At 42.7% G+C, this 27,691-nt stretch overlaps 1 protein-coding gene across 8 annotated transcripts in view; it reads right to left on the bottom strand.

Moving 5' to 3' along the window:
- The window catches only part of LOC137510933 (disintegrin and metalloproteinase domain-containing protein 10-like), a 191,259-nt gene that overhangs the window by 79,853 nt on the left and 83,715 nt on the right, over nucleotides 1-27,691 (bottom strand). For 5 of the 8 annotated variants that reach the window (XM_068233940.1, XM_068233941.1, XM_068233942.1 and 2 more), the window contains 4 exons: nucleotides 23,720-23,825; nucleotides 22,033-22,183; nucleotides 13,280-13,398; nucleotides 6,060-6,206 (listed from right to left, as the gene is read on the bottom strand). In XM_068233940.1, the coding sequence (XP_068090041.1) occupies nucleotides 6,060-6,206; nucleotides 13,280-13,398; nucleotides 22,033-22,183; nucleotides 23,720-23,777 (475 nt within the window). In that variant the 5' untranslated portion in view covers nucleotides 23,778-23,825. The remainder of the gene's footprint in view (nucleotides 1-6,059; nucleotides 6,207-13,279; nucleotides 13,399-22,032; nucleotides 22,184-23,719; nucleotides 23,826-27,691) is intronic. The other 3 variants (XM_068233944.1, XM_068233943.1, XM_068233945.1) reach the window with 1 other exon arrangement.

The raw sequence follows: 27,691 nt of genomic DNA, 5'->3' as shown, positions 1-27,691 counted from the left end.
ATGAAGAATGCATAAAAACTATCAAGTGGGCATCACAATGATTATTTTAGCAGTATAATTAGGCATTTTCACATAGTTTTTCCAAGCAGTTATGCCTTGAATAATGATAATAACTAAAAAGTTTAGTTCATGAAAAAACTTCCCGTTGACTTGAAAAAGCTAGCTAAATAAACTGCAGTCAACCGTACACTAAGTACACAAGAGTATAGGGATCCTGCTATGAAACGTTTGGGAAAGGCAGCAGGTTAAATTTCCCCAATGAAAGACAATGAGTGAATTTTGTTTGGCTTTTAGTGGCTTGACCCATTTTTTCTAACCTTGAGCTACAGTGACTCAGTGACCAACTATATATCATTTGTGGAGCCTGGCATTCAGACTGTGAGAATGGCAGAAGATTAAATATCCTCATTAAAAGTCAGTGAGTACAATCTGACTGGCTGTTGGTGGCCACACCTACCTTTTTAAACCTTGAGCTGCAGTCACCCAGTGACCCACTGTGCAAAGTTTGAGGACTCATTAAAGTGAACCTAAAGCCTACAAAAAAAAAATGAGATAAACTCACCTGGGGCTTCCCTCAGCCCCCTGCAGACGATCGGTGCCCTCGCAGCTCCGCTCCGATGCCTCTGCACCCGCCGGCGGCGACTTCCGGTTTCGCCGTCACCGGCCGACAGGCATGGGAACGCGAGTGATTGTTCGCGTTCCCAGCCTGTATATCGTCCCCTATGCTGCTATTGCGACCTCCTGGCCGCAATAGCAGCATAGGGGGTGATATACAGGCTGGGAACGCGAACAATCACTCGCGTTCCCATGCCTGTCGTCCGGTGATGGCCAAACCGGAAGTGTTCGCCGGCGGGTCCAGAGGCATCGGACCGGAGCTGCGAGGGCACCGATCGGCTGCAGGGGGCTGAGGGAAGCCCCAGGTGAGTTTGACCTGGGACCCACATGTGAGTTTGACCTGGGACCCACTAGAGCATTTTTTTTTGCGTTTAGGGAGCACTTTCAATCGCTAGCGATTTCCCTACAGCGATTGCGATTAAGCACATCGCAATCGCAGGACATGCAACATTTTGGGAGCGTTTCCATTCTAATGAATTGTATATGAGCGGGGAAATTGCTCCCAAAATCGCTTGCAAAACGCTATAGCAAATCACTAGCGATTGCGATAGCGTTTTGCGCGTTCTAGTGGGTTCCAGGCCTAATACTGCAAACATGGCAGCAGTTGAAATTTTAAAATTGCTGGGTAAAATTGAATTGGCTCTCATTTAGTAGATGTTGCCGGTTTCTACAGCTTGATCCTATGACTCAAGTTCTGCTTTAAAGATGTACATATAGCAGCAGTTTGAAGATCCTCTCAATGAAAGTCTATGGGAAAATTGGAGTCTTTGACGTGGGATATGGGAAAGCTAAGGAAATCACAAGTACACGCCACCACCATGGACCAAAGAATTGTGCAGAGTTTGATACAGTAGAATCCCTTTACAGTAAACTTCATGGGACTTGAACAAGTAGTTCAAGATATCAGGAGTTTACTTTATCAGAATTGGTCATACACTGTATATATTCATACAGTGCTCATTGTCAGTTATAGATCAGAACCACCTAAATGCCTTACTCCACTAAGTGGTGGCATTTTTTTTCTCCCCTTTTCTTTAAAGAGGATCATTACTCAAATAAAGTAGTAGGGGAAAAAAAGAAATCAATGAGAAGTTAAAAAATAGAAGCTAGATGAAGAAATTAATGGTACTTACGTATTATCCCGTCTAGCCGGACGGCTCGGCAATAGACAGGCTGGAAAAGTGTATACAACATTTCTTCAGCAGTTGATTCGTCACAAATTCCTTTCAGCTAACAGTGAGGAAAGGGTGGTGATCGCAGTGCAGTGGGCAGGGCTTGTGCTCCCGGCAGGATCCCTCCCACACTGACTCCCTCGGGAGCTAGCCTGGGAGCGGAGGAGGTAGCGGGGCCACCCAGGTTGTGATGGAGAGTGACGTGTTCGTGGATGAAACCATGGCGGCCCTGCCTCTATTTGATACTACAGGGGCAGAGCTCACAGCTCCTGCTCAGCGGAGAGAGCGAGAACTGCTCTGTCTCTATTTACAGAGGTCCCTAGCATGTACGATATCAAACGAAATATTTGGGCACCTTGTCACGAGGTCACAAGAAAGTTGTGCGGATGCGGAACAGAGCAGCTGATCTGTGATAAATCAGCTGCTGAAGAAACACACTGCACACTTTTCCAGCCTGTCGCAGTGCCGAGCAGTTCTGCTAGACGGGATAATACGTAGGTACCAAATTAATATTCACAGTTTAATTCATTAATGATTTTTGAGCCAATATAAACCTGCTGGTCAGCATTTTTACTGCTGGTACACAAGAAAAAAAAACAGAGAGCACCAACTGCCATCCTATCCGTCCGTGCTTCCCGACCTGACAGTTTGCTGTCTGTGAACTTCCTTGCATTGTGGGAAATAACAGCTTTTTCCAACTGCCAAGCAAGCAACATCTCCCTGTGTGCATATACTTCCGATAGCGGTGAGGAATGGGCGAGCGGGGCGCGTCTGGGTGCATGTTGCGGGGAAGGAGGGGTTAGCGGCCATGGCCTAGCACCTATTTTTTAACAGGTGGGCCTTCTTACTAGTTATTATCGATAAACGCATCCATTAACAGTGTGATAGACTAGAGGCGTGTGTATGTGCATATATATATATATATATATATATATATATATATATATATATATATATATAGTGGCTTGCAAAAGTATTCGGCCCCCTTGAAATTTTCCACATTTTGTCACATAACTGCCACAAACATGAACCAATTTTATTGGAATTCCACATGAAAGATTAATACAAAGTGGTGTACACGTGAGAAGTGGAACGAAAATCATACATGATTCCAAACATTTTTTACAAATAAATAACTGCAAAGTGGGGTGTACGTAATTATTCGGCCCCTTTTGGTCTGAGTGCAGTCAGTTGCCCATAGACATTGCAATACAGCTGCTCTGTGACGGCCTCAGAGGTTGTCTAAGAGAATATTGGGAGCAACAACACCATGAAGTCCAAAGAACACACCAGACAGGTCAGGGATAAAGTTATTGAGAAATTTAAAGCAGGCTTAGGCTACAAAAAGATTTCCAAAGCTTCGAACATCCCACGGAGCACTGTTAAGCGATCATTTAGAAATGGAAGGGGTATGGCACAACTGTAAACCTACCAAGACAAGGCCGTCCACCTAAATTTACAGGCCGAACAAGGAGAGCGCTGATCAGAAATGCAGTCAAGAGGCCCATGGTGACTCAGGACGAGCTACAGAGATCTACAGCTCAGGAGGGGGAATCTGTCCATAGGACAACTGTTAGTCGTGCACTGCACAAAGTTGGCCTTTATGGAAGAGTGGCAAGAAGAAAGCCATTGTTAACAGAAAAGCATAAGAAGTCTTGTTTGCAGTATGCCATAAGCCATGTGGGGGACACAGCAAACATGTTGAAGAAGGTGCTCTGGTCAGATGAGACCAAAATGGAACGTTTTGGCCAAAATGCAAAACGCTATGTGTGCCGGAAAATGAACACTGCACATCTCTCTGAACACACCATCCCCACTGTCAAATATGGTGGTGGCAGCATCATGCTCTGGGGGTGCTTCTCTTCAGCAGGGACAGGGAAGCTAGTCAGAGTTGATAGGAAGATGGATGGAGCCATATACAAGGCAATCTTGGAAGAAAACCTCTTGGAGTCTGCAAAAGACTTGAGACTGGGGCGGAGGTTCACCTTCCAGCAAGACAACGACCCTAAACATAAATCCAGGGCAACAATGGAATAGTTTAAAACAAAACATATTCATGTGTTAGAATGGCCCAGTCAAAGTCCAGATCTAAATCCAATCGAAAATCTGTGGCAAGATCTGAAAACTGCTGTTTACAAACGCTGTCCATCTAATCTGACTGAGCTGAAGCTGTTTTGCAAATAATAAAAAGGGCAAGGATTTCAGTCTCTAGATGTGCAAAGCTGGTAGAGACATACCCTAAAAGACTGGCAGCTGTAATTGCAGCAAAAGGTGGTTCTACAAAGTATTGACTCAGGGGGCCGAATAATTAAGAACACCCCACTTTGCAGCTATTTATTTGTAGAAAATGTTTGGAATGATGTATGATTTTCGATCCACTTCTCACATGTACACCACTTTGTATTGGTCTTTCACATGGAATTCCAATAACATTGATGCATGTTTGTGGCAGTAACGTGACAAAATGTGGAAAACTCCAAGAGGGCCGAATACTTTTGCAAGCCACTATATATATATATATATATATATATATATATATATATATATTTATATATATGGTATTTTTGAGACTATAAGATGCTCCGGACCATAACACACACCTTGGTGCACCTAGGTTTAGAGGACAAAAAACAGAGAAAAATATATATACTGAACCTTATGCATCCACGGTGCAGGGGCGTCTTGTGCAGCTTCTCCCAGTTATAACATTGGCTGCGTGGACTTATATGTGCTGACTGAAAAATATGTGGGGGCTACAACAATAAGCAGAATGCCAAGGATCGGCAATGATTGTGGTGAGATTGGTCGCAGGGTCTACACATGTCCAGTAATGGATGTGCCCCCTCAATTTCAATGCTGCAGCGTTAGAAGATAAGCTGATGCAGTCTCTCTACAAACATCTTGCAGAGTCGCAGTTATGTGAAAAATGAATGCATTCACCTCAGCAGCTCAGCTGTGCATCTGCAATCAACAGCACCACCAGTGCAGTCTTCAGACATACACAGCCTTAACCACTTGCCGACCAGGGCTTTCTGCACTGATCGGTGCTACGTGGGCTCTCCAGCCCGCAGCACCGATCAGGAGTGAGCCTTGGCGATCAGACTACCCCCCTTTTTTCCCCACTACGGGGATGTCCTGCTGGGGGGGTCTGATCGCCGCCGGCTCTCTGCGCTTTGCGGGGGGGGGGCTCTTCAAAGCCCCCTCCGCATCGTTTTCGGCGCTCCGTCCCTCTCCCTCCCTCTCCCTCCCCCTGTGAGCTGCGCAGGACGGATTTCCGTCCTGCGCATTGAAGGATAGGCTTCAGCCTATCATATGCCGCCGATCCCCGGCCAATCAGAGGCCAGGGATCGCCGATCTGCCTTACGGCGCTGCTGCGCAGCAGCGCCGTATGATGTAAACAGCGGGGATTTCTTCCCCGCCTGTTTACATTTTGCCGGCGGCTCTCCGGCTGTTCACGGAAACACCCTCCGTGAACTGACATGGAAAGGCCGTTTCCATGGTAACCCGCAGACGACCAGTTTACGCCAATCGGCGTTAGCTGGTCGTCAAGAACAGTTAAACACAGCACTTTGTTCTGCAGTGGAAAACGCAACTAAAATCCCTGAGGAATGAAAACAGGGATTTTAGTTGCGATCAACGCTTAAAGAGGAACTCCAGTGAACATTTTACTGTTGGCAGGTGATGTAGCTGCTGCATGGTTTTTGGCAGTTGGAAACAGCTGTAAACAGCTATTTCTCATAAAAATTCGAATTTTTCTTGTGGGAGGGGTTACTTGTGGGAGGGGTTTCACCAAAATATCAGTCATACAGCACCCCCTGATGGTCTGTTTGAGAAAAGGAATAGATTTCTCAAGTAAAAGGGGGTATCAGCTACTGATTGGAATAAAGTAACATTTTTGGTCGGAGTTTCTCTTTAAGCTCACCAATGGTGACAATGTATCCCTGGTCTACTGGGCATAGTGCCTATGAATTTGTACAATGTACCTTGCTAAGAAAGGACAGTCAGTTCAGCAGAGGGAGTGACAAGGTGGGATGGAGCTGTAAGCCAAGATCTGGTCACTGGACCTGCATGTTTTTCAAACTAAAGACAAAAAGGGTATGACCATGCAATTTAACATTGAAAATTGAAGTTAACCCTCTGTACCCTAATAAAATCAGTTTTATACAGAGTTTCTGTTTTAGCTCAGATTTTTATCTCTTCAGCCCATACTGTATTTTTTTGGGGCACACAAACTATTAATTGAAAATTCTCAACCTTTAATTAACTACTTACCAATGTCTGACTCATGATAAATATATGAATATACCATGTCATTCTCATTTTCTTCATATTCTACATAGAAAGTACCATTTTTGGTTTGAATAGATCCATGAAAATAGCCATTGATAATGGAACCATGACAAAATGAGTCATTTTCATCTAGGAAAATTAGAAGTAACATTGATTATGAAGAAGCTTCACCAAAATTTCAATTGTAAATATACATTTCTCTTCTTAAAATAGAAGTTATTTGCAATTATTAATATTTCAGTAAGGAGGCTTTTTGATCTCTTTAAGCCCCTTATACACTCCTATGAGTTTTGATTCACCATGAACTTGATGGGCAATCTGTAACTCTGGGTGTTTCAAGTCCTACCACATGCAGCCATATTAATTCATGCTATGCACTGATGAGCATCAACCAATCAGAAACAGTCTATATGCATGTTTGGAAGATTCTAGGATGGGTATAGTGTCCCCTAGAGCAAATGAGAGGGACCGGGAGCCCAATGGTGCAGTACCATTAGGTATAGGGAACACAGTGTAATATATAGTGTATTATACTCACAAAGTTGGGTTGCAATCCTTGCAACCAACGTATGCGCCTGTGGGAGAAAAAACTGTCCACGCTCAGTTGTCCAGGTGAAGCTAGGTGCGGAATGGTTGCTCTCCTCAAAAAACGTTATAGTTCAGGACTGCAAAGTTATAACACCTCCTCTGGAGGTCTAGGACTATACTATTGACTGTGGTGGAGGTGCCCTGATATATCTACAAGCTATGTGCTATATATGCCCGCAATGGGTAAAAAGAGCCAATCACTTACCTCTCCAGATGACAAGACACCAGCATATTTTAAAAAGATTTATTTCAACACAAACAGGTACAACAATGCGTTTCACTGGTACTACTACTAACGTGCTTCCTCAAGTCAATTCAAAAGAGTTGTGCCTGATTCAGTAGTAAAAGTGAGCATAGGTGCCTCTGAGATCAGCAGCAGGGAGCTTGCTTGGTAAGTGTTAGCTGACCTTTCCCCATTACAACAAAAAAGCAGTGAGGTCCTGCCTGCCTGCAATCCAGCTAGCTTCAGGCAGCTGCATGTACCAAGTCCTGATTTAACTAAACCATCATGCTAGGACCCAGTACATGCAGCTGTACAAGGCTGGCTACAATACTGGATTTAGGGCCATTGTTGGTGTGATGAGGGAGAGACTGATGATCACTGCAAGGGGAGAAGGTATCGCACACCACAAGGGCTTCACTGGTTAGTGCTGTTAGTCCTGGGGTTAATGAGCCACAGGTGCATGCTACACATGCATGCATGTTCTGATTAACTGCAGTGGACACATGTCTACCTCCTTGTGTAGATCTAGTGGCATAGAGTAATTAGATAAATCGTTGTTTTGGCACAGCTAGTTAAAGGCTCAATTAACAAAATGTATGTAAACTAGTGACCCACTGGACTTCTGGTATAGTAAATACAAAGTGAATTAATCTATCAGTAAACATTTCTGGAAAAAAAAACATGTTTTTGGACTATTGACATACAAACAGCATCTGTACTAAGGGTAAATAATGTGTATGGATTTTTTTTGCCACTTGGAGTAACAAGACTTCCTTTCAGAATCAAAGCTGAGGGAATTTCACAGATAAATTAACAATCACTCTGGGACTGTAAAATAGCCTACAATTAACAGTAATTGGACATTATGGGACACCTTGTAGAAAAACAAAATATTTGTTGCTGGAATATTTTTGATAATTGTTTTCATGTGTTTGTATATCTGTTATAGACAATAATATTTTGATTGACTGAACTGATTTTACAAAAAAAAAACAAAAAAAAAACCTTTTAAACTAGGCTATATACGTGCATTCTTTAGAATGATGTTTGCATGATTAACCAAATTTCAGAATGTTCACAATTTCCAGATCCGAAGTTACCTGAAATCTCATAATTCACATCATGTGCCTTTGATAATCTTAAATATGTTACTGATGTAGAGTAAAATAATCCTCTATTTAATTATGCTAATTGGGGTATACATTTTAACTCCAATTTGGAAAATAAGTTATCTGATTATGTTATTTGGGAAACTTGTTGCTTAATTATATTTTTTGGTGTACATGTCATCTGTTACTTGGGAGACATACTGCTCATTATTTTGGCCATGCCAGTTCAATTATGTTATTAGTTGACCAATGTAAGGCCTGGCAGATCTCTCTTCTTCTTTCAGCCTCTATACCCCAATCTAACTCTGTAGTCTTCGGCCTATATGGCGCATCCCCACGAGAATAGGAGGTGACGAGACAGCACCTACCGACTACGGTAACACCCAGGCCTTAATGCCCAAGGTATAGAGGCTGAGGCCGGGAAGACAGGAGTACCACCAGAACCACTAGGCAAGGCAAGTAGGCTGGGTAATATCAGGTAATAGTGCAGGATGCACTTGTGGAGGACACTACACAGATCACAGCAGGAGCTATGAAGATAAAACAAGGTAGTGAGCAGGCAGCTGTCAACTCTACAGGAGCTATGATGATACAGCAGGGTAGTGAGCAGGAAGCTGTCAACTCTACAGGAGCTATAGACTAGAGAGCAAGATTGTTCAGAGCGACCGCAGCTCTGAGCTTCCGATAACCACCAAAATAAAACAAAACACAATAGTTGTTTAGTGTGACTGCATGATGTCCACCACACTGAGTAGACAAGGACAGACAAACTGACAGACAGGAAGGAATGTTTGCCAATCTAATTGCTACCACAGCGATAGCAAACATTCACACAAACAATACAGAACAGGAAGGAGCGTAACTAATAGCAACCGCATCTATAGTCACGTCCACAGGATCAGAACTAGCAGGAATGCTTTCCAATCACCACTGCAGTGATAACACCGTCCAAGCTAGCACGACTGGAAGGACTATAAGTCCACAGGATCAGAACTAGCTGGAGAGCTAGCCAATCACCACTGAAGTGAGGTTGCATCCAGACTAGCAGGACTGGAAGGACATTGATGTCCACAAGATCAAAACTAGCTGGAGCGCTAGCCAATCACACCGTAGTTATGGCTGCATCCAGGCTATCAGGACTGGAAGGACACTTACGTCCACAAGCAAGGCTAAACAAGTCAAGGCAAGGCAAGACAAGGTAATTCACGATTCAAACATGGGCCCCAGCAAGCAGCTAAGACAAAGCTGAATGCTATGAGTGGAGGAGGAGGCTTTTCTATGAACATCAATTAATGAGAGCAGGCATGCAAATTCCCACACAGCTGAATAATAATCACTCAATCCTGTGCGTTGATTACTATTCCCCCTCCAGGCCGCCATGGATAGTGGGGAAAAGACGTAATTCGGCTTCCAGCTATTGCTGGCTGCCGAATTACAGTGTCTCTGTAGTAATTTGTGCTGTTGTGCTGCTATAGCCGTAATTCCTATTATGGCCTATGGTGGTTTTTACAGTGCTCATGAGGAAGAAGGGATGTCTATTCCCCTTTAAACAGTTTTGTGATAGAAATTAATAAACAAGTAAACCGAACACACGGAGCCTCCGTGCATAATTACACAGTAACTTGCATTCACTCCCCACAGCCAACCTTCCCCAGCTACCACTTCGAGTGCCTGCAGAGTGCAGGCAAGGCTAACAGGAAACTACTGTCCACCTGCACGATCCTCTTCAGTGGGGAGAACGCACAGACACAGAGCCCTCCTGTGTCACTGAGCTGCCGTATAGTGCAGTACCACTTGTTACAACAGAGGCAGAGTTGCACTAGCCACCTGGCTGGACGGACCACGGTTTGTAGAAGAGTGTAGAGGAAACAGGATTTTTGTGGATATCTAGGGCACCTGTTTGATTGAGTGACAAGTGAATTTTTTCCAAAAAATTTTAAGCAAAATTTTGATGGGAAAATAACATTTTTAAACATCCTTAAGGCTGCTGTTACACTTGGTGCAGTGGGATGGGGTAGTTTTCGGTGAGGCGACGTACAGCATATAGTAAAAGGGGCTAGTTACTTTGCTTAGGGCCCCATTTAGCCTTAATCCGGCTCTGGCACTACTGGTCGTGTAGCGCGCGTAATTACCCTCAGCCACAAGAGCACACACTATGCTGCAGGTAGTGCAGCATAGCGAGCACTAGTAACGTAAGCCCACTCTCCCTGCAAATAACAAGCGCTCCACTCATCCAGCCCTGAGCACCTTCTGGTCCAATCACTTTAACCACTTGACCATTGAGGGTCTTTACCCCTTTAGGAGCAATTGTCACCTGTCAGCACTCCTCCCATTCTTTCGCCAATAACTCAATCACAACTAATCACAACAACATGATCTATACCTTGTTTTTTCACCACCAATTAGGCTTTCCTTGGGAGGTACATTATGCTAAGAATTATTTTATTCCTAACACATTTTTATTGGAATAATAAGAAAAAATTTGAAAAAAAATCATTATTTCAGCCATTATAGTGTTAAAATAAAACATTCTACTGTGGATAAAACCCACACATTTTATTTGCCCATTTGTCCTGGTTATTGCAACGCAAACATTTTTTCCCTAGTACAATGTATGGCCCAATATTTTATTCAGAAATAAAGGTGCATTTTTTCAGTTTTGCATCCATCACTATCTATAAGCCCCCAAATAAAACAGTTATATACCCCCTTGACATAAATATTAAAGAAAAAGTTCAGTCCCTAAGGCAACTATTTATGTATTTTTTTAAGATATATATATATACTATGGGGGAGTGAAAGTTAATTTTAAATGTAAGTGTAGGAATGTTTATTAAATAAAATGTGTTGGGATGTAGTTTTACTATTTGGCCACAAGATGTCAGTCATACTTAAGGACGTTAATCGGAAATAATGCGTGGCAGTGTAACAGCCGGAAGATACAATGACGCAGGCATCTAATAGATGCCAGCATTCATTGACTTGGGGACTCAAATTCATGAATGGGAACAGCGTTCCCATTCATTAATATCCCCGCTAACTGGGCGGTAATGGCAGCTGCCAGCTCCCATTGACTAACTTTCGTGACCCTGGGACTTCAGGTGAAGTTTCCCAGGGCATGATTATACTGCACCTGGAGCAGTAAGTAGTTATAGGATGTGATCCCTGCATGGGCTGGATGAGTGGAGCACTCGTTATTTGCAGGGAGAGCGGGCGTAAGTTACTAGCGCTCGCTATGCTGCACTACCCGCAGAAAAGTGTGCGTTCCTGTGGCTGAGGGTAATTACTCGTGCTTTGCGGCCAGTAGCGTGTGCAGCCACTTACATTTAAGGCACGCTGTTGAAATAGCGCGAGTATCAGGAGGTTACTCACATTATTTCTGTTAGTGAATTAACCCCATAGTCACCTAATTCCAGCGCTTTCACTCCCATTAGCAGTACTCGATAGGTCGAATACTGCTCTGTGCCACCACGGGAGGCTTCAGGAACCCGAGTGCTCATGAAGACGGGCGGCTCTGTACTGCATATGTGCAAGTATGCATAAGCATGCACTCGCCCCTGCGCAGTATGGAGCCCCCCGTGTTATGGAGCACTCGGGCTCCTGAAGCCTTCCAAAACCTCCAGTGGTGGCAGATTGAAATGTGGGTGACAGCCCTGGAACGAGGGGACCATAAGAGGAACAGGAAAGCGCTATAGGACCCAGAGCCTTCCCTCTCCATGGGTGAGTATTTTTTTTGGTGGGGGGGGTTGTTCTGCCTCAGACTTGTTTTAAGAGACATAAAATAATAATTTTCATATTCTGAAGTGATACATCATGGGACTTCCTTCTTGTTCACACAAAGCTGAATAATTGCAAATACTTTCTGTTTTAAAAAGGCAAATTTACAGCTTATAAATACGTAGTTTTTCTAAAATGTCTAATTTATGACGTGTTCACATAGGTACACCATACCTCTATAACAGTTCTGGTGGAAATTTTTGGGTGGTTTTATGATCAACTTGGAAAGGTAACTAAGATGACCAGCCCATAGACTGTAGAGCATACCTAAAGCGATAAAAAAAACTTAGATGCCTTAGTAGGGGGGAAGCTTCTGTATAGTCCAGAGACTTCCGCAATCTTCCTATGCACTTACATTCCTGTGCCAGGGCCCTTTTTACAATATTCAGCATGTCGAATAATGCTTGTGACTGCACTCCCCTTTGTGTACGAGTGTGGCCGCAATGCTAGGTGCAAAGTAGAACCCGTCCCTGCGCAGTAGCCCAGAGCTGCTCATACACAGCCGCACTTGTACAGGGCCTTCCCTCTCCATAGCATGGCTGCATGGCTGCAAAGAGGAAGATGGTGCCGGCTGGTAGCAGAAGGGTCATGGACGTTGTCATGGACATTGGAGAAGCCTCTGGAGCATCCAGATGCTTCCCTCTACAGTGGTAAGTTTCTAACTTTTTTTTACCCTTCCTATTTGCTTTAATGCAAAAAAAAGTGAAATGTGCAAGTTTTGAAGCAAACTGTTTGTTCAGTTTCAAACCAAAAAAGCTAAATTTGAGTAGAATTTTTTTCTAGTCGAATATCTAAGCTCATCAGAATTTGTTATTTAGGGGAGATGCCTCCTTAATTATGTTATTTAGGGGACATGTATTATGATGACATGCACTGTTGATCCTGGTTGGCACCGGTTATTAGTCTGGGCTCTCCCAGGGTGTGCAGCTTAGGGCTGCGGGTGATTACCAAAGCACCTTTTAAGGGGTTTTGGGCTATCAACCCTAATGAGTAACAGATTGACTAGTAGCTACCAGGATGTGATCCCTATCATCCACAAGGTCGACCCAAGCAGACAGAAAAAAAGGATGGGTTGCAGGCTGATGTCTGGAGAACAACGCAGTCAGAACTAGACAAAGCTCAGGATGGTCAGCATAGCTTATTAGTTGATAAACAGGACAAAGATCAAGGCAGGCTGTAAGTATTCAAGTCAATATTCTGGCCAAAGGTTGAGATATAAAAAGAGTATGTGAAGTCAGGTCACAACGGGAAAACAAACAATAGGCAACATGCTAGACACGGACCAAGGACCACTAAAGACTATGCCAGAGTTAAATGGTTAGCAAATTGGGTCATAGTGAGTGCAACCTATACGTGTGCAAGTGCTGCTACGTTTTAACCACATTACAGAGTCTGCACCCTGCATTTCACACATGCATGCAAGATCCAGCACAAGAGTATCTCCTCAACCACCTTGATGGTGGCCCGGAAAGTGCATATTTTTGGACTTATGCTTACATTCTTACCTCGCAGCTTTCCCTTGTACACAAATGAAATATCCATGGGTACAGTCTTATTATGCGACACCACTTTAAAATCATCTGTGAAAGCACTGTTATCTCTTCTTAACATAAGTACAAATTTCCTACAAAGGTAAAGACAGAAAATTTGCAAATTGTAGCATTCCTAGGAAAAGACAGTGCTGCCATAGGCGCCTATTATAAAGAATAGCGGCAAATAAAGGAAATTTGGGAACATGGTGGCGGTCGATATCAGGCACCTCTGGGCCCCATAAATCTACCTTCTTTACAGCAAATTGCGGCTTTTATAATGCCTGTGATATGCAGCAATCAAGGTAAATTTCAGCACCCAATTAGCAGTAGTGATTTGAAATATCAGCCCCGGTGCCCATGATTATTTCAAATCACTACCAGTAATCGGGCACCTCTGCCAATATTTACCTTGATTGCCACACATCATGGCTTTGCGGTAGAGGGGGAGGAAAGCTTTAGGGGAGTTAGGTGCCCCGGGGGGTCTTAGGGTTAGGCACCACCCAGGGGGAATTCTTAGGCTTAGAAACCACCAGGGGCGATCTTAGGGTTAGGCACCACCACAGGGGTATTAGCGTTAGGCACCACCATGGGGGGGGGGGGGGGGGGGTCTTAGGGTTAGGCACCCCCAAGTGGGTCCTAGCACCAGGCATCAACAGAGGGAGGGTTCTGTGTGAGAGTAGGGTTAGGTTTAGCCATAGTAAAATGTCGGTAAATATTACTGATATTTTACGATTGTAATTCAGTAGTAGAATATTGCTAATTTTAGCAAAATTCTACTAGTGGCAAACCCAAACCTGCACCCTTTTTTCCAGGAGCCTTTTTTCATGTATGCTTGCTCATGCCAGAATAAAATATCTTGTTTTTCTATGTGATATTTTCATGATCAGTTTTGTTTTTTTATGAAAAACCTTATACATGTTTTGTGAAATGGCAAATGTCAGCTATAATCAACCTTTCCAGTGGCTATAGAGCGTTTGATTTTATTCAGTGAGTTTGCTGATTCAAAAATTGCAAGCGATGTTTTGGTTTTCTAAAAATCTTTTAAATCATCCAATTTAAATTCTTTATTCAGCAGGGTTTCTCAACTTAGTCCTCAATTACCTCCATGTAATGCTTGTGTGCATAAGCAATACTGTCTGTCTACAAATCACAAGTGTAATGCTTGGGGGTTAAACTTTGACCACTCAGAGCAACAAGACTGGTAGCTGATTAATGGAAGAGGCTACACAGGCTGCCCAGAGCAACTGCAGCTCTGGGCTTCCGATAACGCTACAAATAAGACATAATGGCAGCGCAGTGCGATGTTGCGCTGCCCTTGCGATAGCAAGCATTCAGACAGGCACAAGACAGGACTAGATTGGAGCGTAACTAGACAAGTAAGACACAATGGCAGTGCAGTGCGATGTTGCGCTTCCTTAGCGATAGCAAGCATTCAGATAGACACCAGATAGGACTAGATTGGAGCGTAACTAGTAGCAACCCCAGCTCACAGTCACGTCCACAGAAGCAGAGCAAGCAGGCTAACAACAATCACCAGCAAGCATCCACACAGACAAAACTACAGGAAAGAACATAACTAATAGCAACACAACTATGCCAGCTAAGCATGTGTGGTCACGATAAGTGCAACCTACCGAAACGTGCTAAACTAACTAGCTAACACAGTAACTGAAAAATCTCCGTAGCTCGAATAAAGAAAATAACAAACAACTCAACTAATGGATAAATATATATTAGCAAGTTTGCATATATATTTATCAAGAACTAGCTAAAGCACAAGTAATAAGGTCGCATTGAACTACAATAACAGAACTATACAGAGTAGCATAGTGATCGCTATGATGGGCGAGGTCTAAAAGGGGTGACAGGCTTTTATGCCGGCATCGACCAATGGATGCAAGCATGCAAATCTCCACACAGCTGAATGGTAATCATTCAATTCTGAGCTGGCTTGATTACCATTTGCTAGCTGGTTGTGAATGCAAAGGACTCCCATAGGAAATACATGCAGTATTATGTAACAACATGCCTGCAGGAAATCCAGAGCTATCTGGCCGCAGCTCAGCTGTAGTAAGCCATTGGTGGAACGATGACAGCATCCAATCCTGAGCTGGCTTGATTACCATTTGCTAGGTGGTTGTGAATACAAAGGACTCCCATAGAAAATACATGCAGTATTATGTAACAACATGCCTGCAGGAAATCTAGGGCTATCTGGCCGCAGCTCAGCTGTAGTAAGCCATTGGTGGAATGATGACAGCATCCTGAGCTGCCCAGAACTGCAGAGCAATTGCAAATGACAATGTGACTCATTGCGAATGCACAACCAAATGCAGGCAGACAAGCCAGAACTGTCCATTTGCGGCTCCACCGCAACACACAGAACATGCCACAGGAGGAATCCTTACACTCCAACAGGGAATGGTTTGCAGAAAACCACAAACACTCACAAACATTCACAGAGCTGATTAGCTACCTCTGTGGATTTCCACAAAACATGCACTATTGGTTGTACTTGAGGACTGAGGTGAGAAACCCTGCTTTATATCACAAAGGTCACGCCCTGAGGAAGCGTCTGATGATGCGAAATGCATCGGCAGGAGGGACCATCAAGTTCCGTGCAAAGTAGCACGTGACCCACCGGGCCGTCCATACTCCCATGCTGCATGCAGGCACGCTGAGCACGCCGAGCCGCACAAATAAACACTGATGCCCACAGCCCAGGGATGAGAGACTGTATCTGTAAAGGGTAAACGTTGCCCGCTCATCAAGGGAAGGATCTGTGGAGAAAAAGCGCTCACATGAAGACGTCCACCTGGACATAGAGGCTGCAAGTATACTGTTGATCCAATGATTGTTTTATGCTGCATAACCCGCTGAGCTGCTTCATGCTTTGCTGCTGGTACAATTAAGCTTGTTTAAGGCTGGATATGGCTAAATGGAGGAATTGATTTCTACTATGCCGGCCAACTGTACATGCATGTCCTGAATATATGGACTCGGTCCCTGTTAGCAGGGAGGCAGCTGCTGTGTGAGTGTAGCGTTATGCCTGCATGATTGAAACACGAGGAGAGGGACGCCTGACTACAGAGACGTATTGAATCAGCATGATCGCCGTCTCTGTAAGCAAGTGTAGCCTGGATAACATCTGGACATTGATGGCCCCATGTGATTTTAATTAACTTTCTGCGCAGAAAATTATTTTAATATAGTACTGTAGTTGGTTCTTGATAAGGAGTAACTCTGAGAATTTTTTGTATGTGCAATAAACTTTTTTCACCCTCTATTACCAAAACGAAAAGTGCCTAGACCAATGTGTTCAAAGTGTTGTGTAAAGTTAGCTAATACGGTTGCACTAAGTGAGTAGTATGTAGGGTAGACTATTTCTATTAAAAGATGCACTTAACACATGGAAGGTGGCCACATGGTTGCAAAATTGGTTTAGAATTTATACCACAAAGGTGCCTATAGTGGAAAAAGAGTCAATGGAAGTCTGTTCCATTGGAACCGTCAGACTCCTGACCTGAAACCCTTTTGAAACTAGGAAAGTTACTCAAGTCTGAGTTTTCAGAATCATAACAGACTCATCTGTGTTCCCCAAGGATGTTAATTTTACCAGGGTTTCCCTGATTCCTTTTAAAACGTTTGTAATACAGTGTTTTGGTAATAAAAAGATCTTTATATATTTTTCATATGATCGACAGCATAAATCTATTTCTTACCTTTGTCTATCCCATAATTTTACTGATTGTGCAGTTGTCTAGAAAAATGGTAATTTGTGGTAATATCTCAAATAGGATCTTTATTAATACCAAACATATACAATAATACAATACAATAACATTTCTATAGCGCTTTTCTCCCATAGGACTCAAAGCGCTTAGGCTCTCTCAGATTCAGTAATTAGTAGGATGAAGTATTCACACAACAAAAGTTATATTTCTGCAAATGCCAGACTGAACAAGTGGGTTTTCAGTCTGGATTTAAACACGTCCAGGGATGGGGCTGTCCTGATCTGTTGAGGTAAGGAGTTCCAAAACGTAGGGGCAGCATGACAGAAGGCTCTGGGACCAAAAGTTTCCAAGTGGACTCTGGGTATGACTAGATTATTAGAACCTGTGGATCTGAGAATGCGGGGATTGCTACGCAGCTGTAACATATCTTTCATGTATCCAGGGCCTAGATTATTCAGGGATTTAAATGTCAGTAGGCCGATCTTGAATAGGACCCTCCATTCTATAGGTAGCCAGTGAAGGGAATGCAGGACTGGCGTTATGTGGCAGTGACGGGGTTGGTTAGTTAGCAGTCTGGCAGCAGTATTCTGTATCAGCTGTAGGCGGTACAAGGCCTTTTTTGGAAGGCCAGTGTAGAGAGCATTGCAGTAGTCCAGTCGGGATGTAATGAAGGCATGGACTAAGGTTGGCAGATCTTCTGGAGGGATGAGGTGCTTGATTTTTGCAATGTTCTTCAGGTGAAAATAGGATGATTTCACCACAGCAGAGATTTGAGTTCTGAAGTTTAAATCCCCATCAATTAGAACTCCCAGGCTACGCACATGATCAGAGCTGCGTAGATCCGTGCCTCCTATTCCCAGTGGTGAAGACTGCAAGTTAAGTTGTTTTGTTATCATGCTCTGCCCTCCAATCAGAAGGACTTCAGTTTTGTCTGCATTTAGTTTCAGCCAGTTGTCATTCATCCATTGCTGTAGTTCACGTAAGCAGGCGTTTATAGTTAGAGTTGGGTCTGTCACACCAGGCCTGAAGGAACGATATAGTTGGGTGTCGTCTGTATAGCAGTGGTATGTCAGGCCATGTTTTTGGATTAGTTTTCCCAACGGTAGCATGTAAATCGTGAAAAGCAGGGGAGAGAGGATTGAGCCCTGGGGCACCCCATACTTAAGTGTTACAGGGGTGGACAGGAAGGGCCCCATAGACACTTTGTGGGTTCTGCCACTCAAGAAGGATTGGAACCACTGAAGTACTATGCCATCAATGCCGCAGTATTCCTGTAGCCTGTTTATCAAGATGTCATGGTCAACTGTGTCAAAGGCTGCAGAAAGGTCTAGCAGTATGAGGATCGAGCACTCTCCTCTGTCTCTTGCCATGAGCAGGTGGTTGCATATTTGGATGAGGGCAGTTTCAGTGCTGTGGTGTTTCCTGAAGCCAGACTGGAATGGGTCATAACTGTTATTTTGTAGGATTCTGGCTTCTAGCTGGAGGTATACAGCTTTTTCAATTAGCTTGCCCAGAAAGGGGAGGTTAGAGACAGGTCTGTAGCTGGTCATTGCATCTGGGTCCAGGGAGGGTTTTTTGAGGAGAGGCCTGATGATTGCTTCCTTCAGTAAAGCAGGAAATATCCCTGATTGTAAGGAACAGTTAACAATTTTGAGGAATACCGGTACGAACAGGTCGGGGCAGTTCAACATGAACTGTGTTGGGCCAGGATCCAGGTCACAGGTAGTTAGGCGGACGTGAAGGAGGATGCTTGATGTGACTTCATCAATTTCTTTGAAGTTTGACCAAGGTGTTACGTTGTCTCTGCTAATGGTCTTCGGCGATATATTAGGCTCAGATGCTGTAAGTTGGATGGCGGACCTTATAGCGGAGACTTTGTCTGTGAAGAAATGGGCAAATTGGTCACAGAGGTCCTTTGAAGACTCGATATTAAGTTTTTGACATGCTGGGTTGCAGAGTTTTTCCACTGTGCGGAACAGTTGGGCTGGTTTGTTAACTGCATTTGCAATCTCTTGTGATAGAAAGGATGATTTTTTTCCCGTGATTACCTTTTGGTAGCTCTTCAAGTGGAAGATTAAGGCATGTTTGTCTTCTGGGGACTGAGATTTGCGCCACAGCCTCTCAAGTTTTCGGCCTTGTCTTTTCAGCTCTTTTATAGCGTTATCAAACCACTGTGCATGATGGTGTGGAGTAAGATATTTGGTGCGCAGAGGAGCAATGGTCTCAAAGGTGGAGGACACACATTTGTTGTATTTAAACACCAGAGTATCAGGGTCCAAGCTGGAGTCAGTCAATTCATCAAAGCTAAGGTTATCTCGGATATGTTGAGGTGTTAGCCCTTTTAAGCGGCGATATTTTATTTGATTCTTGACCTGGGCCCATATGCAATTCACTTTTTCACCTGAGTTTTCTCCTAGGAGATCATTTTTCCTTTTTGATTTAAAATAACTTCCAGCAATTTTTTAATTAAAGAGTACCAAAAGGTAGATGAAAAAGTACTATCAACAACATTTTTAGTATTTTCTTGCTTTCTGGTGGCTTAAACAGCATTTTATTGACAAGTTTAAAAATATCACCTGGGAGAAAACTCAGGAGAAAAAGTTAATTGCATATGGGCCCTGGTGTTTGGCGGCTGGTATTGAGAGGGAGAAGTGGATAGTGTGATGGTCTGACCAGGCAACAGGATTAATTTCCACATTGGCTATTGACAGCCCAGTATGGAATATAAGGTCCAGAGTGTGACCTTTCCTGTGAGTAGCAGAGCTGATTGATTGGAGGAAGCCCAGTTCATGTAAGGCACGAGGTAGCTCTTTTCCAAATTGTGAGGAGGAGTCGTCCACCCATGTATTGAAATCTCCAAGAACAATCCATCTGGGGTGTTCCAGTGTTAGGTTGCATAGGAGGTCTACAAGTTCCTCAAGGAAGTCTGAGTATTTTTCTGGTGGGCGGTAGATCAGCAATATGTTAATGTTTTCCTCAGCTGAAAGTTGCACCCCCAAGCATTCAAACGAGTTGGTAGGACCTACAGTAAGTAGTCTGATTTTCAAAGCTGATCTAAAGCAAAGTGCAACCCCTCCTCCCCTGCGTTCTGCCCTGTTGCAGTATATCACGGAATAGTTTGTTGGCACAGCTGCCTCCAGGGTGGGGCCAACAGGTTCAGAAAGCCAGGTTTCAGTCAGGCAGGCCAGATCAGAAGACTCTATTAGATCATGTATGATTGCTGTTTTGTTGTTTATTGATCTGACGTTGCAGAGGACAGCCTTGATGGGGCTACCCTGGGAGCTGAGGTCTGAGATTGAGGACTCCAGGAGGGAACAGTCTCCAGATGTGTGGCTGTCATCTCTGCTGGATTGTGCTGGAGCTATTAGGGTTGTTGGCTGGGTGTACTCTGTAGATTTTGTCACAGAGTTATTTTGGTTCTGCAGTGAATAACGTCTTTTCCCACGTCCCCTGGATCCTCTCTTTGTCTTTCTGTAGATTCCAACAGACTTAAGTAGAATTATTGTTGATTTGTCAATTGGATATATATTTCTTGGTTGGTATACAGCTAGAAGTGTCTGTGCTGAATATTGATGTTTACACATTAGGATGGACAAGAGACAGCTCAGGGCTCCTGCTAAGAAAGGCCCTATTTAAAGTCAAGGTGTGAACTTTCACAGCTGTGGCTGGTATCCTGCAGAGATCAAAGGGCCTGTATAGACTGAATTGTCCTTACACAGAGATGTATGGATGGACAGCATGGATTTGAAAACACAGTCCTTTGTTTAGGAGTTTGAAGATATAATATATAATATATGTAGAAAAATATAGTCTATTGAGCATAGATGCTGTAGATAATCGATGAAAGTTACTCACAGGATGGGAGAGGGCAGGCACAAAGAGGCAGAAAGTCTTTAAGGTCTCAGGTCAATTCCAAGGAAGGTGTGCAGTGTTCAGCCGTGTGTGATACCAAGGAAGATCCAATCCAGCTTAAATCTTTGCCATCCCAAGTAATCCAGGTGTTCTGAAAGGTTATAGGTGTTGCTGGAGAAGTGATACATTAGAATCCACTGAAATTTCGGTCCAGTCTTTCCATTAAGAGGTTTAAAGTAGCAGAAATGAGATGTAATGTCTGGAGCAGCCTTAGAGAGCAGCAGCACCAGTCAGAGGATGAGTCTCCTACTCATCCTCATATGCGTAATATGTTGGCGCTTTATAAATACAATAAATAAATAAATAATAAAAATAATACAATTAACATCTAAAGAACCCAGTTGCCTGTGGAATACTGACAATTTCTCAAATCCTAGATCTACCCACGAGAGTTATTGGAAAACATGGAGGGAATGGCTAGCCTTTAGAGAATCTGCAGAATACCAAACCTTGACTAGTAGCACCACTGCCTTGGCCCCTGAGACATACAGTAGGTTATCCCCTTCTCATGGTGAGTTCCCCCTGCTCTTTTCAGCCCCACAGATTACTTGTTTGTAGCATCTTAGCAATGTCCCCGCATCCCTCTCCGACTTTTTCCTACCTCTCTCCCTACTTCCCCATGGTTCTCCTTGCTTATATCCAGACTCAAGGCTCTGCTTGTTAAGCATTAAAATATAAAATATATTCCTTTGGCTTCTGTCTGTGTCCTCTCAGGGCATGGATATATGAAAATGTGATAAAAAAATATTATATGGACTGGTTATTTCTAATTTAGCATTTTTGTTCTCCCATTACCAAAAAAATGCACTATTGGGGGCTTGAGAACTGTTCCTTGTTATGTGTTTTTGAGAAGTTGTTTTGAATAAATAATCTTTAAAAACATAAACCCTTAATCTCCTCCCTGGGTCAAGATTTTGATACCCAAGGCTTCTAGAAATTCCAAATTAATCTAGTATTAGCAAGTGGCTGTGAAAATTGCAAAATCATATTGTTTTAGTCGGCAGATGCATCACTAAAACCACCCATCTTACACAAAAGCCTTAACAAACCCACTCAGTTGTGTTAACATTAAACCTGTACCATGTATACGCAGTCAGGTGAAGGGTTATACTTTTTTCTTCTTCATTTGCTGCTCTTTTTGATCGTTGATGACTTTGAAGAAGTCCAGTTTGGTCATATGACAGTGTTTCATAATATCTCAAAAATGGTCTAGTTTTTCCACAGTTGCCTCCTGTAGGATGAAACAAATCATCACTTTTTGTTATTTCTGCCAAGTATCAACTTTACCCTACCCATCACACCACCCCCCACACTAGACTTACCCATCCTACACACCACCACCACTCTATCTATTCAGTGTCCTAAGTTTGCCAATAAATTCACACTCCAGGTAATATGACAAATAATATAAAGCCTAACAATAAATATCCAGTGTCCACCACAAAACGATTTAGGCCCATATGCAATTAACTTTTTCTCTTAAGTTTTCTCCTAGGAGATAATTTTTCATCTCCTATTTTAAATAACGTTTTGCACTTTGCAACTGAAAAAGTATTAAAAAGTGGATGAAAAAGTACAATCAAAATTATTTTGAGAATTTGTTTCCTTGCTGGTGGTTTAAAAGGCATTTTAATGACTTTTTGAAAATATCACCAAGGAGAAAACTACGGAAAAAAAAAAGTTAATTGCATATGGCCCTTTGTCTCAATGACTTTATGGAATCATAAAAATATATGAACATTTTAACTAACCTTAAGTTGTAAACATAGATCTGCCATTGTTGTTTGTCCATATGTCAACACAGTTACAAAAAGACTGACTACTTTTCATTATTTGTTACAATTGCTGAAGAATGAGCAATGGGATGGGCAGGAAATTAAAACACACACTGCCTAAAGGCAAGAAAAGTATGTGTTTATCAGAATATAATTACTACAGAGCATACTGGGAGCATCCCGTTAACACTTTCTCAAGTTATATTTATGACACACGATGATAAAGATAATGAAATAAGATATACAGGCCCATATGCAATTCACTTTTTCACCCGCGTTTTCTCCTAGGTGATAATTTTAAACTTGTCAATAGAATGCAGTTTAAGCCACCAGAAAGAAGGAAATACTCTAAATGATTTTGATAGTACTTTATAATTTACTTTTTGGTACTTTTTTAGTTGAAAAGTGCTGAAAACTTATTTTAAATAGAAAATGGAAAATGTTCTCCTAGTTGAAAACTCAGGTGAAAAAGTGAATTGCATATGGCCCTCAGTATATCAAAGAGGAGAGAAAAAGAGAGCATTTCGATAGAAAATAAAATAACTATTCAATTAAGTACACATTATTTAAATACAATATTATTATATTTATTTCTTTAAAAAAAACGTTTTTATTTTGTTGAAAAAGATCATAAAAAAAGTGCCTCACTTATTCATAATACAAACACACAAATAAAACATGCATTATCTGTTGCAGACTGCAATACGTTTGCAAATTTTCAGCATTGACAATAAATCTGCCCCAAATAACAAGAAATAATATACTGCAAAGGAGCGTTTTATAAGGCTAACTACAATGCTTCCTATATTACATTGTCAAATGTCAAATTAGTCATTTCATGAACTATAGCGAAATAATGCAGCCAGTATGAATGGCAGACTGACAGAGCTCCTAGCTATGAACATCTTATCTAGAGAGCACCTGAGACCAGGGGTCAGAAAGTCTACCAAAGCACCAATTCTGGTTGATTGATTGATTGTAAAAAGTCTTACCTTTCAAGAAAATGTATGTAGATATAAGAAGAAGTGGAAGACACTGTAATGAGAGCATAGCGCTACTATGTGCTGGTATGTCTGTGTGCAGCTCTGGTGTAATCTCCTGCAGGGCAAAAAGGGAGTGCATTGTCAAGCCCTGAAACCCACATGCACAGACCTGTATGTTTTGCTTTGAAATGATATATGAACATAAAACAAAGGGAGAGAGGAGAACTCTAGGCAAAACATAAAATCCAGTAATAACTTTATTTTATGTCTGGAATATGTTTGAAGACCAAAACAAGAATAGTGATCCACACCATTTACCTCTGTTTAAATAATACTGGGGGACATGTCTGGCTACCTAATACTGGGAGAAACCTCTGGCACCTTAATATTTGCGCCATCTCTGTCTACCTAATACTGGGGGTACCTCTAGCTGCGTAATACCAGTGGGCACATCTGACTACCTAAAACTATTGAAGGCACATCTGACTATGTACTACTATTTGAGAAGCTCCTCGGTTTACCTAATACTTAGTGGTGTCTAATTGTGGGTTGTGGTAGCTAACTATTAATTGGGAGGTGCACAGGACAAAATAATTGTGGGACACACCTGACTACCTAATACTACCATGTGGGGATCGGTGAAAAAAGGGCCCAACAAATACATAATACTACTATCTTGAGGGGGGGGGGGGGGGGATTTAAAACAAAACAAATAAGAAAACAGAAAGACAGCTTGCCTTGTGTAAGTGAACAGAAACTATATCCCCCACTATGACCACCCTGATTTGCTGCCATAAAAATGTAATTATGACTTTTAAAACATCATTAGTGCAATAAAATGGTACGTTATGTTTCTTTCGTGCTTAAAGCAGAAGCATTAACCTCCCTGGCGGTAAGCCCGTGCTGAGCACGGGCTATGCCGCGCAGGGGGATTTCTCAGGCCCTGCTGGGCCGATTTTGATTTTTTTTTTTTGCAGCACGCAGCTAGCACTTTGCTAGCTGCGTGTGCCCTCTAATCGCCGCCGCTCTGCGCCAATTGCCCACCACTCGCCGTGCCATGACGCCCCCCCCCCAGACCCCGTGCGCTGCCTGGCCAATTAGTGCCAGGCAGCGGTAAGGGGTAGATCGGGTCTCCCAATGACGTCATGCCGCCCGTCGCCATGGCGACGGGGGAAGCCCTCCAGGAAATCCCGTTCTTTGAACGGGATTTCCTGATCGGAGATCGCCACATGATTTAAAAAAAACAAACAAAAAAAAAACTGCTCTGCTGCCCCCTGGCGGTTTTTAATAGACCGCCAGGGGGGTTAAAGGAAAGGTCCAAGCAAAATCAAAAAGTGAGTTTCACTTACCTGGGGCTTCTACCAGCCCCATGCAGCCATCCTGTGCCCTCGTAGTCACTCACTGCTGCTCCAGTCCCCCGCTAGCAGCTTGCCGACCTCGGAGGTCGGCGGGCCGCATTGCGTACATTTTTACGCATTCCCGCTAGTGCAGGAACATTAGCACATACATTTTTACGCGTTACTGGTTCAATGCGTAAAAATTTACGCATTGAGCCAGTAACGCGTAAAAATGTATGTGTTAATGTTCCTGCACTAGCGGGTATGCGAGGTCAGCAAGCTGCAAGCGGGGGACTGGAGCAGCAGTGAGTGACTACGAGGGCACAGGATGGCTGCATGGCGCTGGTAGAAGCCCCAGGTAAGTGAAACTCATTTTTTTATTTTGCTTGGACCTTCCCTTTAAACAACAAGAATATTTTGATACCACTATAAAATAAAGTTGCAGGTATTTCCCTGTGGAAATTAGAGCACAAGAAGTAGTATAGTATAGTTGTAGGGACAATTAAAGTGTTAGTGTACAAATATTTATAAGCGTTCTGCCATACTGTCAGTCCCTCATGTTCAGTGTGCCCTGCTAGTCCCTCCTGTCCAGTCTCTCCTGCCCTTCCCACACTGCGGGTTTCACATACCTGTTCTTTCCATCGCTAGGGGTGACAGCCTATCATTCCTTGTGGAACCCTCTGGTGAGGACCCATAGTCACTTATGTGACAGGATAAGGGTCCATACACCACAAGCAGACCGACAGTTGGAAGATAACTCATTTATTCCATTTCAAGCAATAGAAAAAAACTTCATCTCCGCAGTCGTAAAAATACAAAACTTTATTGAAGAATATACAGCAGATCTGTTCCCTAGCAACTCCAGCACAATTCTCCTAAACCACAGCTAACCTTCCCCTTATTATAGTCCTCACACAGAAGTTTCCTGAGAAGTCTAGATCTCCCTGGCCTTATCACAGAAAATTGTTTTAGGGCTCGTTTCCACTGGCGTTTAGAATGCGATTGCCGCATCGCCTTGCATCCCTCCGCAAGTACTTGCGGTTGTCTTCCATACAACCGGATGCTGCGTCATGCGGCTTCTCATCCGCGGCTATGGGGACTCGGATGCATGCTGCCGAAAACTGCAGCATGCTATCCATAATTTACCTCGCATCGCGTAGGTAAATTAACGTCAATGGAAACTTCTCCATTGCAATTTTGCTTGGACCTTCCCAATTTTAGAAGTGAATGGAAAATCGATCGGAAATCAGATCGGACATGTTGGAAATAGTTGATCAGACAGTAAATTTGTCAGAAAATTGCATCGTATATACCTAGTATAAAAGACACAGCATCCAATATTACAGTTTTGCCACAATTTATACTCCACTACCAAGGAGAGCCCACAGCAGGGATTCCAGGACCAACAGGGCCCTGACATGTTCATACATTGCCTGAATAGAAAACCCATGTCTAATCGGAGAAACTGCAGTGACTACAGTGACCTTGGTTTGTGCTATGACCACTCAGTGCATGTTGATCTATTTAAAGTGAATGCTCACTTCACCTGAGCTAAATATTTCTGTTTAGGAGATAGAAGCCAAGTTTCACACTCCACAAATTTTACCATAGGCCTGAGCCCACTAACGCAGTTGTGTCCACTTTTCAACAACACATCAATGTTGCAGATGCTGGAAAGTGGACAGAAGAAGACACAACAGTGCAAGTGGGCTCAGGTCCTCACTAAGATAATTATCAATTGTAATACTTCACTATTGATATATGGATGTTTATGTATAGATGCTTACAATAATGACTAAAACTGAACTTTGAGATTCAATACAATGACTCTAAGTATTTATGGCATTCACATTATGTATTTCTCTCAAGTGAATGCATAATAATATTTGAGACATAGCCAAGTTGCAACATCCATAAATACTGGCAAACAATATTTTGTCTATATCTAAATTAATTGTTTGTAAATCATAACATCTTAGTCTCTTTGGGGCTAATTAAATTGTAATGCAGAAATGCAATTACTATTAACAATACAGTCTTCATTTCCAAGATATTGGCACTTAAGAAATGTAAGACTATTCTGCTTTTAATCTATATGTCTATTCTAAATTCTTAAAGGACCACTATCGCGAAAAAAGTAGTCAGTTGAAATCACACAGAACCGACAGGTTTTGGGCCAGTCCGTCTCCTCATAGGATAGGGGAATTATCAGGCTTTTCTTTGTTTTCAGCAGCATTTTCTGCACAACAGTTTGACTGCCAAAATAGTAAGATACCAGCCAGCCTCCCTAATCACGTGCACACTATACTAGCAAATTATTTCCCCTGGGAGCGCATACATTTTAACTGGGTTAACCTCCAACTTTACATATATACTCCAAGCCAATGAACAGATCAAGTTGTTTACTGATTATTTGAGAAAAATCCCATTCACTGTAGCAAACAGCACTTCAGGTAAACCTTTAATAACACAGACCTGTGTAGTTGACTAATGTGATGTTTTAGCTCACATACATGTTTTAAAAGAGTAGATTATTTTCTAGTTGTGGCAGCCTATTACTGCACAATTCATTAGTGAAATACTGACCTTTGAAGCCCTATGAATTCAGCTTTGTAAATCTGAAGTCTAATGTTGATTCAAATCC

The sequence above is a fragment of the Hyperolius riggenbachi genome, chromosome 1 (genome assembly GCF_040937935.1).
Source record: "Hyperolius riggenbachi isolate aHypRig1 chromosome 1, aHypRig1.pri, whole genome shotgun sequence".
NCBI classification, from domain to species: domain Eukaryota; kingdom Metazoa; phylum Chordata; class Amphibia; order Anura; family Hyperoliidae; genus Hyperolius; species Hyperolius riggenbachi.
This window is presented reverse-complemented; position numbering and strand designations above follow the sequence as displayed.